At 41.3% G+C, this 15,923-nt stretch overlaps 2 protein-coding genes across 2 annotated transcripts; both read right to left on the bottom strand.

The window, feature by feature from the left end:
- Positions 1 to 559: 559 nt before the first annotated feature.
- Positions 560 to 3,347, bottom strand: LOC115169575 (5-beta-cholestane-3-alpha,7-alpha-diol 12-alpha-hydroxylase-like). Its single transcript, XM_029725313.1, has one exon. The coding sequence runs from the start codon at positions 3,304 to 3,306 to the stop codon at positions 1,777 to 1,779; it is 1,530 nt and encodes a 509-aa protein (XP_029581173.1). The 5' UTR covers positions 3,307 to 3,347; the 3' UTR covers positions 560 to 1,776.
- A 4,077-nt stretch (positions 3,348 to 7,424) lies between these two features.
- LOC115169574 (5-beta-cholestane-3-alpha,7-alpha-diol 12-alpha-hydroxylase-like) lies at positions 7,425 to 9,723 on the bottom strand. Its single transcript, XM_029725312.1, has one exon. The coding sequence runs from the start codon at positions 9,682 to 9,684 to the stop codon at positions 8,155 to 8,157; it is 1,530 nt and encodes a 509-aa protein (XP_029581172.1). The 5' UTR covers positions 9,685 to 9,723; the 3' UTR covers positions 7,425 to 8,154.
- Positions 9,724 to 15,923: the final 6,200 nt, after the last annotated feature.

Genomic DNA, 15,923 nt, shown 5'->3' with positions numbered 1-15,923 from the left:
CAACTCATCTCCTACATGGAGTTAGTTTAGAACACCTGTGCCTTTATTTTTTTTTGGTAAGATTTTATGAAATGTTTTGAAACAATACAAACATCAACTACATCACACCTGCCCAGACCAACATGCTCACACCCTCAGCATCACTCTCCGGCAACATGGCCTCCAACTGCACTATTTTGTTTCTTGCTGTCGACATGACTCTGCCATTGTGCTGTTGAATTTGTAAAATTTGTCTCTTGTATAATTAATTCTATACATTAATTAATACTGGATTAAGTGTACATTTTCATTTACTGTAATTTCGTTAGCTATGTTCCAACATTCCCTCCATCTTGTGCTAATATTAGTTGCTTTTAAGTCTTGGTTCCAATAGTTTATATTTTTTTCTAAGAGATTGTCAGTTGGATAGGCTCTCTGCAAGGTTTTATATAGCTTACCTATCATATGAATATCATTTTCTGACTCAAATAGGATTCCCTCAAGATTGCTCTGATGTATAAAAAAAAAAGATTTCAAATTGAAATTTCGTGATATAAAACGTTTAAGTTACATGTACTTGAAAATATCTACATTGGTCAATTCATGATTTGCTTTTGAATGCTGTCATGGAAATAAATGTATTTCCTATAACCAAGTCTTTTACGGTTTCTATGCCTTTTTCCATGTGGACCAATTTATTGGTGAATTCTGAAAAGCTATCCAAGGATTCTTCTATACGGTTGTGTTTTTTGGGAGTGATATTGTTACTTGTAGAATACGCTACATTTTCTTCCATGTTTTTTTTTCTTAACTATGAAGAGGGTAATGTTCTTAGCTTTGTCCTTTGAAAATAGATACATGAAAAGATTTTGGGGATGAGCAGGTGCATCTTCAATATGCAGGCGCATCTTCCTCTTTAGCGCATTTAACAATATAAGGCAAGTAAAAGCCTCAGCGAGTTGATACAATTCCAAGTCTGGAAGGTTAAAACCACCCTCAAGGAAGACTTTTGTTTATATTCTATGAGTTTTATTTGCCCATATAAAGTCTGTTGTGACCGAGTATACTTTCTGGGGAATTGGTATTACATAGAATACGTACTAAAACTTTGGGAGCCATGCCATTCTGAAGAGGTGTATTCTACACTCTTAGAAAAAAAGGTGATATCTAAAACCTAAAAGGGTACTTCGGCTGTCCCCATAGGAGAATCCTTTGAAGAACCCTGTTTGGTTCCAGGTAAATTGAACCCAAAGGGTCCTACCTGGAACCAAACAGGGTTCTCCTATGGGGACAGCCGAAGAACCCATTTGAAACCTTTTTTCTTAGAGTGCACAGGTTAGATGTCCTGTATGAGAAGATTGTTCCATTTAATAAGGTCTGCTTTCATATTGTTGAGTAATGGGATAAAGTTAACTTTTTATATATTTTTTGCCACTTATTAAACAAGTATTTCATATTTTTTTGTAGTTCACTTACAGATAACATATGTGCATTTCTAATACTATCTGTAACCCTTTCCTATTACTCACCGGCTTTACAGGACAGATTTTTTTTCTGTCCATGTCAGCTTTCAATTATGCAATATCTACTTTCCAGTTAACTCTAAGCATGAACAAAAATATTCCTTCCATCTAAATTAACACAGCAATTATATCCAGTTATTGTAATACTGTAACACATTTTACTGTACTAAGTACTCTAGATAAATGAATGTTTAGACACAGTTTATAATAATCATCATCAGATTAACAGTAGTCAAAATGTTGTCAAAGGCTGGTTTGTGTCAGTCAACCATTTTTAAAACCTGAGTCTGTATCTAAACTGGATGTCTCTGGTTGGATGCATGGACCCAAAGCCCCAGCGCTTGGTGTCAATATCAGGTATCTTTTCATCTGGGTTCTTGAGTTCAAAGTCAAAGTATGTGAGCATGAGGAAGACAAACTGCTTCAGCTCATTGGTGGCGAAGAAGCGTCCTGGGCACATAGTGATCCCAGCACCCCATGGCATGTTGTAGTATTTAATTTTTTTCCCACCTTTGTAAAAGTCTGTCTTTTTGCCCCCCTCTGCTGTCAGGAAGCGATCATACTTATAGGTGAGTGGGTCGGGGTGGACCTCCGGGTCCATCTGGACAGCAGTGTAAGGAAACAGGGCTACTCTGTCTCCTTCTCTGATGTGGTACTCGTTTCCGTCGGCCATCTTGAGGGACATGTCCTGGAGCACGGCCCTGGTGAGGACGGGGGCGGAGGTGAGGCGGAGGGTCTCCTCCACGGCGCTGTCCAGGATGGGCGTCTTTTGCAGCATGTCCTGGGTCAGGTTGATGAAAGGGCCTTCGTGCTTCACCTCCTGGCCCGTCTCCTTCAGCACCTCCTCCACTTCCCCCTGCACGGCCCTCATGGCGTCTGGGTGCTTCATGAGGTAGAAGAGGAGCCAGAAGGCAGCAGGGCCTGTGTTTCCCTGTGAGGCCCAAAGGAGAAGAAACATGTACCTGTCCTGCATGAAGTCTTCCATACCGTGCTCCTCCCTCTCCTGCTGCTGCTCGTGCACCCAGACACTGATGTTCTCCTTGGTCTTCACCTTCTGCACTGACAGCATGTTCCAGAACAGCCGCTTCAGCCTCTCCGCCTCTCTCTTCTCCCCTGGAAGCAGGACCCCATAGGCCAGATTGGGGAAGAGCTGGTCATACTTACGGAACTCAAGGAAGAGCTCTTGGGACTCCACTCTGTCGACTTCTCTGGCTTTCTCCATGCTCCCTGTGGATTTTGGTGTCTCATTACCGAACAGAGCCAAGTAACCTGCCCTGAAGACAATGTTGTAGCTGTAGCTGAACAGACCGTCCTCATTCCAGGTCATATGGTTATTATCCCCTGTCCCTACACTGTGCAGCATCAGATTCTGTAGGTTGCTCATCATAGCCTGTGTCATGACCACTAAACCGTCCCCCATCAGGTGCTTGTTGCTGGACATCTGAGGAAACCTGTGGTCGGAGTGGTAACCAAACACTTTCTGCACCAGATGCTGTGCAAACTTGCTGAAGTCCAGTTTGGCACGGGCCTCCTTCACAACCATCCCAAAGGACCTAGGGTCCATAAGGAATGTGAAGTAGAATCCTCCCAGCTGCACGGTGAAAATATCCCCATGCTTCCCCTTCATCCTCTCCAGGAACTTTGCTGTGTCCCTGCGGAACTCAAGGACATGGCCCAGCCAGGGGATGGGGCCCCGGTCCAGGGGGGGTTCCCCGGGTCGACGCTGCCTGACAGCCCCCAGGAGGTAGAAGCCCCCCAGGACAGAGGCTAGCAGAGCCAGAAGGATCAGCAGCAGAAAGCCCATGGTCCTTTCTTCTTCGTTCTCACACAGACAATCTGAGCCCCGGCTAGATTTTGTTTTTTTATGGCGTGGTGAAACTATGACATTCCTGTCAGCAGTTAATGACTAACTCGATTGCACAATAACCAGAAACCTCCGACAAACGGTACAGAACAGTCTTTGGTGTTTCCAGTTTAAACAAATGTTAATACGTATAAAGGTCAGAAAAATTCCAATAATTAATTGCATATTACAGGAAGTGCTAAATATTTTGTCATTTAGAGTCTGTATGTTTCATAATCTGGAGAAGACAGCCCAGAACAGAATGCAATGGAGAGGAATCGTTGATGGCCTATACTCCCAAAGTAGAAACAGTAGCAAAGTAGAAAAGTAGCTTCATAGTACATTCCGATCTCTATTTTGGGTGTGATGAAAGTAAAAATATAGCATATTCTTTTTTTCTCTCAACAATGTTAGGCCTAGTAGCTGTTTATGTCGTTGAGAGTGGATTAGACATAGCCACCAAATGATGTAATTCTAGCTACTTTCACCTCCTGAGCAGTCCATGTAGAGTGTGCATTTGAAAGCACCTTTAGTAACCTCAGACTGATTTTGACATTTGCCCTTTGTGTCCACATGATGGCCTATGACATTTGTAGGAGTATACATCACCCTTTTATGTGCACAGTAGCATTGCATACCACAAAGCTTCCTTCTATTTAGCTTACTAGTTTAGCTTTTGGGGAGCTGCTGAATCTTGGGGACACTTCAACCCCAAATAACCACAGACAGTCTCTACCAAAGCATTGAATTGTCATTGAATTTACGTCTGTGCCCAGTTGAGATACACTAACTATATTGACAATAATACCTATTTCAGACAGAAGATGTGGTATAGTATGTGATTTTTGAATGACTACCACATCTCTGTACCCCAAACATACAATTATCTGTAAGGCTCCTTAATCAAGAAGTGAATTTCTAGCACAGATTTAACCACAAAGTCCAGAGAGGTTTTCCAATGCCTAACAAACAAGGGCACTGATTGGTAGATTTGTAAAAAATAAAAAGTGAGTATGGTGAATTATTAATTAGGCTTTGGATGGTGTATACAAAGCTACAGGCGTCATTCCTAACTCAGTTGCCTAGTTACAGTTTTGACTTATATCTGCTTGAAAATCTACTTGAACATGTCTGTCTAGCAATGATCAACAACCAACTTGACAGAGCTTGAAGCATTTTTTTATTTATTAATCACATTAAATAAATAATAATCTTCCGAAATGACTTTGGCAAAGCAACAAAATAACTAGGGCTTTACAATTATGTTTTATTTAGTGAAATATTACATCTGTTTGGATTTCTTGCAGTCTATAAAAAAAAATGTAATTCATGTTCTCATTAGTTAAAAAAAATGTTTTAAAAAACTTTTCCATTTTGACATTACAGAGTATGTTGTGTAGATTGTTGACAAAAAAATGACAATTATATCCATTTTTACCCCACTTTGTAATACAACAAAAAGTGGAAAAAGTCAAGGGTTGTCAATACTTTCTAAAGATACTTTACATGGGTCGTTCCACGAAAAGAGTGCCTTTTGCGTCCCTTTGACATGTTAAGTAGAAATTGTGCACCAAAATTGAATTTTAAAAGCCTGTTATATTACATGAAGTGCCCTTTAATATAGACCACATTGAGAATTCAATAAATCTGTTTTTAATATGAATAAAGACTTGCTAAAGTGCCAAATTTCCGCATGTCCCTCCTTAACCGCCAAAACTTAAAAAAGAAATGTAATCATCATTTTAAATCCCTAGTTATTTTGTTGTATTGACAAAGTCATTTCGGAATATTATTATTTATTTCATGTGATTAGTGAATCATTTACATCTTTCGCTCATTTTAAGTTCAACCCTGTTACATGAACTGAACCCTATTTAACATGGTGAAACTATTCCTTTAAATATTTATTTAGTCAAATAGTAGTGTAAAAGCTGGTGAGTTGGTAAATACTCTTTTTGACAATTTTCTGGTGTTTTGTGGTGGAAACTAAGTGGGTCTAGCTTAACATGTCAACCCTGTTATCTCTCGATTAACCTAACATAGCAGCCTGAGCGGCGTTTCTTTCTTTCTGGTCCTGACGAGAAAAAAATACTGTCGGGGGAGGTTCTCTTCTGCACTGTTGAACCAATCCAGTAAATGTGGAGGAGTTAAGATGGAGTGTCACCTTGTTAATGTTCAAAAGCGGAAGTCGCATCACAGGCTCTCTTTCTATTTCCCCTGAAAACCAGATGCACGAGGGTGCCCATAGACAAGCAACATTTTTTTATTAAAGGCCCAGTGCAGTTAAAAACATGATTTCCCGGTGTTTTATATATATTTCCAAACTATGAGGTTGGAATAAGACCCGATACCTGTATTTTGGTTACAGGGTCTAAAATGCAGGCTTCATGACTAGGACTCGAGGTAGGATTTAATATACCATGCTTTCTTATCCCCTACCCCTTTCAGATATACAAAAACGCAGGTTCAAAAAAAGGTGGGATGGTAAAAAAAAAGTGGGATTTTTGTCTGTGTATGAAAGGGGTATAACACTTATACCACAACCAAGGCTTTATAAGGATATTTTATTACATTTGACAGGAGGAAAAGCACAAAGATTCAATGCTTGACATTACAATGTTATAAAAACAGCAATGATTATTATAGTACAGGGTCAGAATATGAGTGAACCAGACTAAAAAGATAATAAAAGCAAGAATACAGTACACACAGTAGCTTTAAATACATGTAAATTCATCTCCTACATGGAATTGGTTTTGAACATCTGTGTGTTTCTTTTTTTGTTGTTGTAAGATTTTATGATAATTTTTTTAACAATACAAAATATACACATACAAATGACAACATCACACAAAAATCAACCGCATCACACCTGCCCTGACCCACATGCTCACCACCCAGCATCACTCTCCGGTAACATTTACATTTTACATTTTAGTCATTTAGCAGACACTCTTATCCAGAGTGACTTACAGTAGTGAATGCATACATTTCATACATTTTTTTTTTTCTTTTTTTTTTCTGTGCTGGCTTCCCGTGGGAATCGAACCCACAACCCTGGTGTTGCAAACACCATGCTCTACCAACTGAGCTACAGGGAACATGGCCTCCAACTGCACCATTTTGTTTCTCTCCATTGCCCACACACTTTCAACATTTAGATAAGAAAGCATTTGACATTTCCATTGTGTTAAGGATGGAGGATTGGTTGATTTCAAGTTAAGTATAGATTTTTTCAAGAAGATTGACAAGAAAAGTATTGTCCAACGCATTGGGTATTTCCAGTGGTGGAAAAAGTACCCAATTGTCATACTTCAGTAAAAGTAAAGATACCTTAATAGAAAATGACTCAAGTAAATGTGAAAGTTACCCAAGAAAAAATACTACTTGAGTAAAAGTCTAAAAGTATTTCATTTTAAATATACTTAAGTACCAAAAGTAAAAATATAAAACATTTCAAATACCTTATATTAAGCCAACCAGATGGCACCATTTTCTTTTTTTTTATTCACAGATAGCCAGGAGATCACTCCAACACTCAGACATCACAAACGAAGCATGTGTGTTTAGTGAATGTGTCCGATCAGAGGCAGTAGGAAGGACCAGGGATGTTGGACCATTTTCATGTGTGTGAATTGGACCATTTTCCTGTCCTGCTAAGTATTCAAAATGTAACAAGTACTTTTGGTTGTCAGTAGTACTTTAAAATATTTGTATTTAAGTATTTTACATCACAGGGTATCTCACTTCACCCTCATATGCCATGTCTTTATAATACGCGGAAAGACGGATTAAAAGTAAATGTACATTGTAATACTTCCTATAACTTTTGGACGTTATAACATTCCCAGAAAGCATGGATCATTGAGTCATTGTTAGTTTTACAATTAAGACATGATTATGCCATTGTGCTGTAGAATTTGTTAATTTTGTCTCTTGTATAATGCATTCTATACATTAGTTTATACTGAATTAAGCGTACATTTTCATTAACTGTAATTTCCTTAGCTATGTCCCAACATTCCCTCCATCTTGTGCCAATATCAGTTCCTTTTAAGTCTTGGATCCAATAGTTTATATTTTTTTCTCAGAGATTGTCAGTTGGAAAGGCTCTCTGCAAGGTTTTATATAGCTTACCTATCATATGAATCTCATTTTCTCACTCAAATAGGATTCCCTCAAGATTGCTCTGATGCCCAAAAGATTTGAAATATACATTTTGTGAAAAAAACTTTTAAGTTGCATGTATTTGAAAATATTTACCTTGGTCAATCTAAAATTGCTTTTTAATGCAGTCATGGAAATAAATGAATTTCCTATTATCAAGTCATTTACGGTTTCAATCCCTGAAATTTTCCATGTGGACCAATTTATCTGTAAATTCTGAAAAGCTACCAAGGATTGTGTTTTTAGGGAGTGATATTGTTTCTTGTAGAATATGTCTCCTACACGTCTCCTACATGTTTCTAATACTATCTGCAAACCATTTCCTCATGACTCATCACTCAAAAATATTATATAGTACCTGATTTCAAATTTCAAATGTAATATTTCCAGCTGACTCTAAGCATAAACGTTCTAGCCATTTTCAAAGACAGAAAAAGTAGATAATTTTGCCTCTCTGAATAAACAAAACAATTATATGCTGTTATTTTAATACTGTACCACTTGTTGCTGTACTATGTACTCTAGATACATTTATGTTTAGGCACAAGATAGTTTATAATAATCAAAATCGGATTAATAGCTCGTGAGATGGAAGTTTACACTCAAAGCGTTGTCAAAGGCTGGTTTGTCAGTCACTCAGTTTTAAAACCTAAGTCTGTATCTAAACTGGATGTCTCTGGTTGGCTGCATGGACCCAAAGCCCCAACGTTTGGTGTCAATATCAGGTATCTTTTCATTTGGGTTCTTGAGCTCAAAGTCAAAGTATGTGAGCATGAGGAAGACAAACTGCTTCAGCTCGTTGGTGGCGAAGAAGCGTCCTGGGCACATAGTGATCCCAGCACCCCATGGCATGTTGTAGTATTTAATTTTTTTCCCACCTTTGTAAAAGTCAGTCTTTTTGCCCCCCTCTGCGGTCAAGAAGCGATCATACTTATAGGTGAGTGGGTCGGGGTGGACCTCTGGGTCCATCTGGACGGCAGTGTAAGGAAACAGGGCTACTCTGTCTCCTTCTCTGATGCGGTACTCGCTTCCGTCGGCCATCTTGAGGGACATGTCCTGGAGCACGGCCCTGGTGAGGACGGGGGCGGTGGTGAGGCGGAGGGTCTCCTCCACGGCGCTGTCCAGGATGGGCGTCTTTTGCAGCATGTCCCGGGTTAGATCGATAAAGGGGCCTTCGTGCCTCCCCTCCTGGCCTGTCTCCTTCAGCACCTCCTCCACCTCCTTCTTCACGGCCCCCATTGCGTCTGGGTGCTTCATGAGGTAGAGGAGGAGCCAGAAGGCAGCAGGGCCTGTGTTGCCCTGTGAGGCCCAGAGGAGAAGAAACATGTACCTATCCTGCATGAAGTCCTCCATGCCGTGCTCCTCCCTCTCCTGCTGCTGCTCACGCACCCAGACACTGATGTTCTCCTTGGTCTTCACCTTCTGCACTGACAGCATGTTCCAGAACAGCCTCTTCAGCCTCTCCGCCTTTCTCTTCTCCCATGGAGGCAGGACCCCATAGGCCAAATCGGGGAAGAGCTGGTCATACTTACGGAACTCAAGGAAGAGCTCTTGGGACTCCACTATGTCGACCTCTCTGGCTTTCTCCATGCTCCCTGTGGATTTTGGTGTCTCATTACCGAACAGAGCCAAGTAACCTGCCCTGAAGACAATGTTGTAGCTGTAGCTGAACAGACCGTCCTCATTCCAGGTCATTTGGTTATTATCCCCTGTCCCTACACTGTGCAGCATCAGATTCTGTAGGTTGCTCATCATAGCCTGTGTCATGACCACTAAACCGTCCCCCATCAGGTGCTTGTTGCTGGACATCTGAGGAAACCTGTGGTCGGAGTGATAACTGAACACTCTCTGAACCAGCTTTTGTGCAAACTTGCTGAAGTCCAGTTTGGTGCGGGCCTCCTTCACAATTGTCCCGAAGGACCGAGGGTCCATAAGGAATGTGAAGTAGAATCCTCCCAGCTGCACAGTGAAAATATCCCCATGCTTCCTCTTCATCCTCTCCAGGAACTTTGCTGTATCCCTGCGGAACTCAAGGACGTGGCCCAGCCAGGGAATGGGGCCCCGGTCCAAGGGGGGTTCCCCTGGTCGACACCACCTGAAGGCCCCCAGGAGGTAGAGTCCCCCCAAGACAGAGGCTAACAGAGCCAGAAGAATCGGCAGCAGAAAGCCCATTGTCCTTTCCTCTTCGTTCTTTCAGAGCACATCTGCGCCACAGCTGAAGTGTATTTTGTGTTTTCAATACCCATGACTCATGCTCCTCCCCAATTCCATTCACAGTGAGAGTGCCATTAGTATTCTAAGCACTAAGAACTTATACGCACTCAGTAAGGATGTAAGCATTGTTTTGTTTTTTTGACACTTCATTTTATAGCACAAAATGCTCATATATGTTGCACTTTCCCATGAAACTTTAATAGAACATTAATATCTTATATTGTATGTTTGGTGTGACGTTGATGGAATATTCTCCTATCCCTCTAAACAGGACACTGGAATGTTCTTGCAATGTTCCTATGAAACATGTCTAGAATATTAATATCAAGGAAAAGCATTGTTTATACATAGCTCTGCCTCAAGCATATGTATTTAGATGGCTCAGGGCCAGGACCATGCAGGTTTCAGCTGGTTTCAGTCAGGAGACTACAGAGAGATTTTGAAAACTTAATAGATCACATGTGCAGAGAGAACTTCTCTCAGATTTGTAATAGTGTTGCATTTTGGGCCTTTATGCTGTATCATACCATAAAGAGCAGTGGAGCCAGCCCCAAAACAAGATCATTGAGAAGAGAGGTAAGATTGAAGAAGACATGCACATACCCAAGATATACCCAAGATATACCCAAGTCCTCCTGAATCCCTAACAAGGCATGAGTGCAAAAACAAAACAATAACCCCAAAATGGTCATGCCATCTATCTGCAACTATTTAAAGCTTTGATGAAATCTGATGATTTTATGGATAGAGGCATACAACTATAATGGCCATGCTCCTTTAAACCATTCATCATTCATATAGACTTTTGTTGTTTCTATGTTTCTTCATTGTGACTAGAAGTGACTTTTCGTAGCAGGTTAGGAGAGCATTTTAGATAACTTTTTTCCTAACCTTAACCTAATTCTCCTAACCGGCTACATGAATTATTCTAACCTGCTGCATAAGTTTTCCTAACATGCTACATTAATTATTCTAACCTGCTGCATAAGTTTTCCTAACATGCTACATTAATTATTCTAACCTGCTGCGTTAATTCTTCTAACCTCCTGCGTAAGTTCTCCTAACCTCCTACGAAAAAGTAACTTCTGGTCTTAGTTGTATACTACCTAGTCAGAACCATGTTTCTCAACCTACGACTTTTGTAACATTCAAATCTTGTTGTGTAGGCTACAGTTCTCTACATCCGTTGTTGTTTTACTCTACCTTTGTATTCTCTTTCGACCTCGTTCCCACACAACGTTCAAAAGAAAACCACACAAACATTCTGAGCGATGTGTAACTTGAGTCACTGACAAAACACACCAGCCTCTCGGCAACTAACCCCCACGCCCTTCCTCCTCCTAAAATCAAAAGGAATTCAGAAAAAAAGTCTGCTTCCACCTTTTGTCTCAGGGATTATGGAACAGATCCTGCTTTACAGAATTGTGGGTTTGCATCTTTTCTTAGTAGGAGCTTGGCTGTGAATCCTTTGGCAGTTCCCATCTGATTACTGAAAACTATATTTCTTCAGCAAGTGTTTCAGTGTTTGGTCTGTGCCTTTTTCTCTAAGCTGGGAAATGTTAATTATGCATTTTCAAGTCATACCAGTTACATTTTATTTTGGACAGCCATTCCCTGACAAATAATGGGGGAATAGTTCCAGGCACTACATACTGCTGCTCTTTTTGCTCTTCATAGCTCACTCTGATCTGCAAAACCACCATTGGGATCAATCTCTCTCTTGAGTATGTCTTCAGCAACGCATTTGTTTTCTTCAGCTTGATAACCTTGAAATGCTCATTGTAGACAGTTATAGACACTGCAGATCCTGTGTCAAGCTCCATTTTGAGGATTGTGCCTTTGTTTTCTGGTGCCGCCCATATTATGCTACTGCTGGGAGAAGTCACTGGTCGTGTCCGAATACCCATACCTGCGTTTTAAATAGTAGGCCATTTGAGTATGCGAAAACATTATGTTTAATAACGCTCTAAACACTAGGCTTTTATCCTATTTAAAAAGTACTAAAGACAGAAACATAATTTGCTTCCATTTAAACATATTTATTAGTAAAACCAAAATGTTGTAACATACAGTTGAAGTCGGAAGTTTACATACACTTAGGTTGGGGTCATTAAAACTCGTTTTTCAACCACTCCACAAATTTCTTGTTAATTAACAAACTATAGTTTTGGCAAGTCGGTTAGGACATCTACTTTGTGCGTGTTACCCTTCCAATGAGCTTATCATATAAACTGCAACGCGAAAAGTACGGTTTACTTCACTTTTAATCATGTCAGCACGGGTAACAGCCGTTTACAGTCTTTCTTTAGTTTTTCATTCTTACTCTTCCCAATTCACTTAAACTATATTTCTTTATTTCCCATGGGCTTCTTTATTTCCCATGGGCTTCACCAGAGTACCCCCTAGTGGCTGGAATACAACTGTATTAAGCCCCTTACAACACCCCCCTGTGTTGTCCCAAACATTTTACTGTCCTCAAAACAAACAGAGGATGTAAGTACTGGTAATGAGAACAACAGAGAAAACTGGCCTAACAGCCATATAACTATCTAGACATGTCCAGTCTGCCTTTATAGGCAAAGATGCAACCCCCACTAAACATTATCACACTGTGATTAGTAAAGGTAAACGAGAAAATATATACACATCAGAACATCTCTAGTTGGTATCCTGATAAGAGCTTGGCAGCCCTAAAGTGTTATAGGTTAGAATGTCTCTGGGCCTCCTCTGCCGGGCTGAACGGCGGGGCAAGGTCATGGGTGACCCCAATGAATCAGTGTCCACTTCATCATGAGATGATTGAGTCTCAGCTGTTTCCATATTTACCCGTCCTCTCCAGACTCTCTCTGAGGACTGGCTGGCACTTCTTCACAGTGAAGTTTCTATCAGTCTGACCCCATTCCTCACTATTATCTGATACTAGCTGTGTGCTACTCTGTCTGCTCTCTTCATCCCTGTGTGGCCTATTGATGAATACTGGATAAGAATCCTCATCTGAGCTCTCAGACTCAGCGCTCTCCCCATTTTGCAGCTTTTGCTGGGGTGGTTCCCTTCTCCACAGACCTCTACTGGGTGTTTCAACAGGTTCCTCAAATGGTAGGGAATTACATGACATGAGCATATTGCGATGCAGAACCCGGGCCCTGCCTGTACCCATCTCGGGTTTGACCTCATAGACAGGGCTGTCATCACCTTTCCTGGTTACCACCACATGTATTTGGTCCTCCCAGTGTGATCTTAGCTTTCCCGGCCCCCCACGTTCTGACATGTTCCTCACCAGTACACGATCCCCTGAGACAAGAACCAAACTAATTTTCTTCCGATCGTAGTAGGCTTTTCCCTTTGCTGTTGATTTCTCCATGTTTCTACTGGCGATGTTATAGGCTTCCGCCATCTATTGCTGCCACTTCTTAGCATAATCCTGGTATGATTTCTCCTGTTCCTTTATCTGTAACCCAAAGACAAGGTCAACAGGTAGCAGTGGAGCCCTTCCAGATGGCAGGAAATATGGTGAGAACCCAGTAGCATCACTGGTGGTACAATTATATGCATAAATGACCTTGTTCAGATAATCACCCCAGTTGGCCTTTTTCTCTTCATCTAGTGTGCGCAACATTGACAACAGTGTACGGTTAAATCTCTCCACCTGATTCCCCTGTGGATGATATGGAGAGGTTTTGGAATTGGCTATTCCCGTACAGTTCTGCAAGGCTCTGAATAACTGATTTTCAAACTCTCTTCCCTGATCATGATGGATTTTTGACACAAAGCCAAACTTTGGGAAAAAAATCACTGAAAAGCTTTTTTGCTGCAGTTTTCCCTGACTTATTTCTGGTGGGGTAGGCTTTTGCAAATTTTGTAAAGTTATCTAAAATAACTCAAATGTACTCGTAGCTCTGCTTTTCTCCAAATGCAAATAGTCAATTGAAATCATCTGGAAAGGAGCTGTAGCTCAAACATGTTGCATTGGGGCCCTAGTTATTACACTGGGTTTCTTATGTTTGATACACTTACACACTTTAGTGATAAAGTGTTCAATGTCATGTTGCATGCGCGGCCAATAAAAGCGTTCTAGTGCTAAGTTCAACACTCTTTCTGTTCCTAGATGGGCCATTTCAGTGTGTAAGTACTTGTAGATCAGTGTTCTATACTGACTTGGTACCACAACTTGTGTCCTTTTTGCTGTTTTCCTTTGTAATAATCCATCTGGTGAAACATGGAGCCTGTTCCACTCTTGCAATAACTGTTTGACTTTGTATGACTCTTGTTGACATTCTGTTGGTTTAGGCTTAGTCCTTTGACTTTTCAGTTCCAAGATTCTCGATACAGCTGCATCGTTTATTAACTAAGCCTGCATGATATTGTGTGGAGACAGTCGGTCTGTAACTGTTCCCCCCCACAATGACAGCTCAACCTTGCACTGATGGCCTTAGTGTGACCGCGGATATCCACGTTACACAGTCATTCTGTTGTGTCTGAACATTATTGAGTGTAGCTTTTACCATCTCAAGTGAGTGTTTCTCTGTGCATTCTTCCATGTAATGTTCAGCATTCAAAGGAGAGCGTGACAGAGAGTCTGCGTCAGTGTTTACCTTTCCAGGACGATACTTCAGTGTGAGATTAAAGTCAGACAGCTCTGCCACCCAGCGATGACCGGTGGCATTCAGTCTTGCTGTAGTTAGTACATATGTCAAGGGGTTATTATCACTATACACTGTCACAGAGGGAGCATAAAATAGGTAATCTCGGAACCGCTCAGTCACTGCCCATTTGAGGGCCAAGAATTCCAGTTTCCCTGAGTGAAGGTGACAGTTTCTCTCTGCTTGAGTCAGGGTGCGGGAGCCATATCCAATGACTCTCAGTTTGCCACTTTGTGGTTGGTATAACACCCCTCCCAATCCCTCTTCGGAGGCATCAACATGCAGGATAAAAGGGTCCTTGAAATCTGGGTAAGCATGCACAGGTGGATTAGTCAACACACTCACCAAGTGTTCTAATGCTCTCTGGTGAGCATCCTCCCATATATCTTTCTGGTGGGGCAGAGCCTGTCCCGACTGCATAGATACCTTGGTCCTTCGCTTCCCAAATGCTGGAGTCTCCAACTTCACTGCTAGTAAGTCATAGAGACATTTAGCATGTTGTGAACAGTTCTGTACATAACCCCTGTAGTACCCTAGAAACCCCAGTAGTTTCCTCAGCTCTCTCACTGTAACGTTGGTCGTATAAAGGAGACCAAGGCGCAGTGTGTAAAGTGCTCATATTTACTTTTAATGAATATACTTAAACAAAACAACAAAACGACCGACAACAGTTCCGTCAGGTGACATACACTAAACAGAAAACAACTACCCACAAAAACCCAGGAAGAAAAACCCCTACTTAATATGATCTCTAATCAGAGGCAACGAGGATCAGCTGCCTCCAATTAGAGATCAACCCAAACAATCCCAACATAGAAATAGAAAACTAGAACTTAAACATAGAAATAGAAAACATAGAACAACCCAAAACACCCCCTGTCACGCCCTGACCTACTCTACTACAGAAAATGACATCTTACTAGGGTTAGGACGTGACACTCACGTTTGTTGGTGGCCTGTTTACCAGTTCTTGCACTGCTACAATTTCTTTAACATACATTCTGTAACCCTCAGCAGAAATTATTTTTCCTAAATAAAGGACCTCATTCTTGAATAGGTCACACTTATCATGTCACGTCTGATTTGGACTGGCGGATAGGCGGAATCAAATGCAGGAGACAGAGGTGCTGGAGGTGAGTGTCTTTTAATAAAACGGACACACACAAATGCCGAAAAGCACAGGGCGCTATACAAAGTTCGCCTGGGAGAAACACTTTCCCATAAAACACAAAATATAATTCAAAGGCACAAAAAGGCAAGGAGCGCAGCCCGGTAAATCCTTCCCGTATAATTGTCGGTAACACAACGTGGACAATAAACAATCCCGCACAAAATCCCAACTGAAAACACACATTAAATAAGTCCCCACTAATGACATACACAAAACAGGTGCGGAACAGACAGACAAAACTAAACGACACAGAAACAACGATCGGTGGCAGCTAATAGGCCGGCGACGACGACCGCCGAGCACCGCCCAACCGAGGAGGGGCGCCACTCTCGTTGGATCCTGTGACATATCAGCCCTGAGTTTAATACCCCATTTATTTTGCTGCC

Source organism: Salmo trutta, chromosome 31 (assembly GCF_901001165.1).
Source record: "Salmo trutta chromosome 31, fSalTru1.1, whole genome shotgun sequence".
Classification (NCBI taxonomy): Eukaryota; Metazoa; Chordata; class Actinopteri; order Salmoniformes; family Salmonidae; genus Salmo; species Salmo trutta.
The sequence above is the reverse complement of the archived record's forward strand: the minus strand, read 5'-3'. Positions and strand labels throughout refer to the sequence as shown.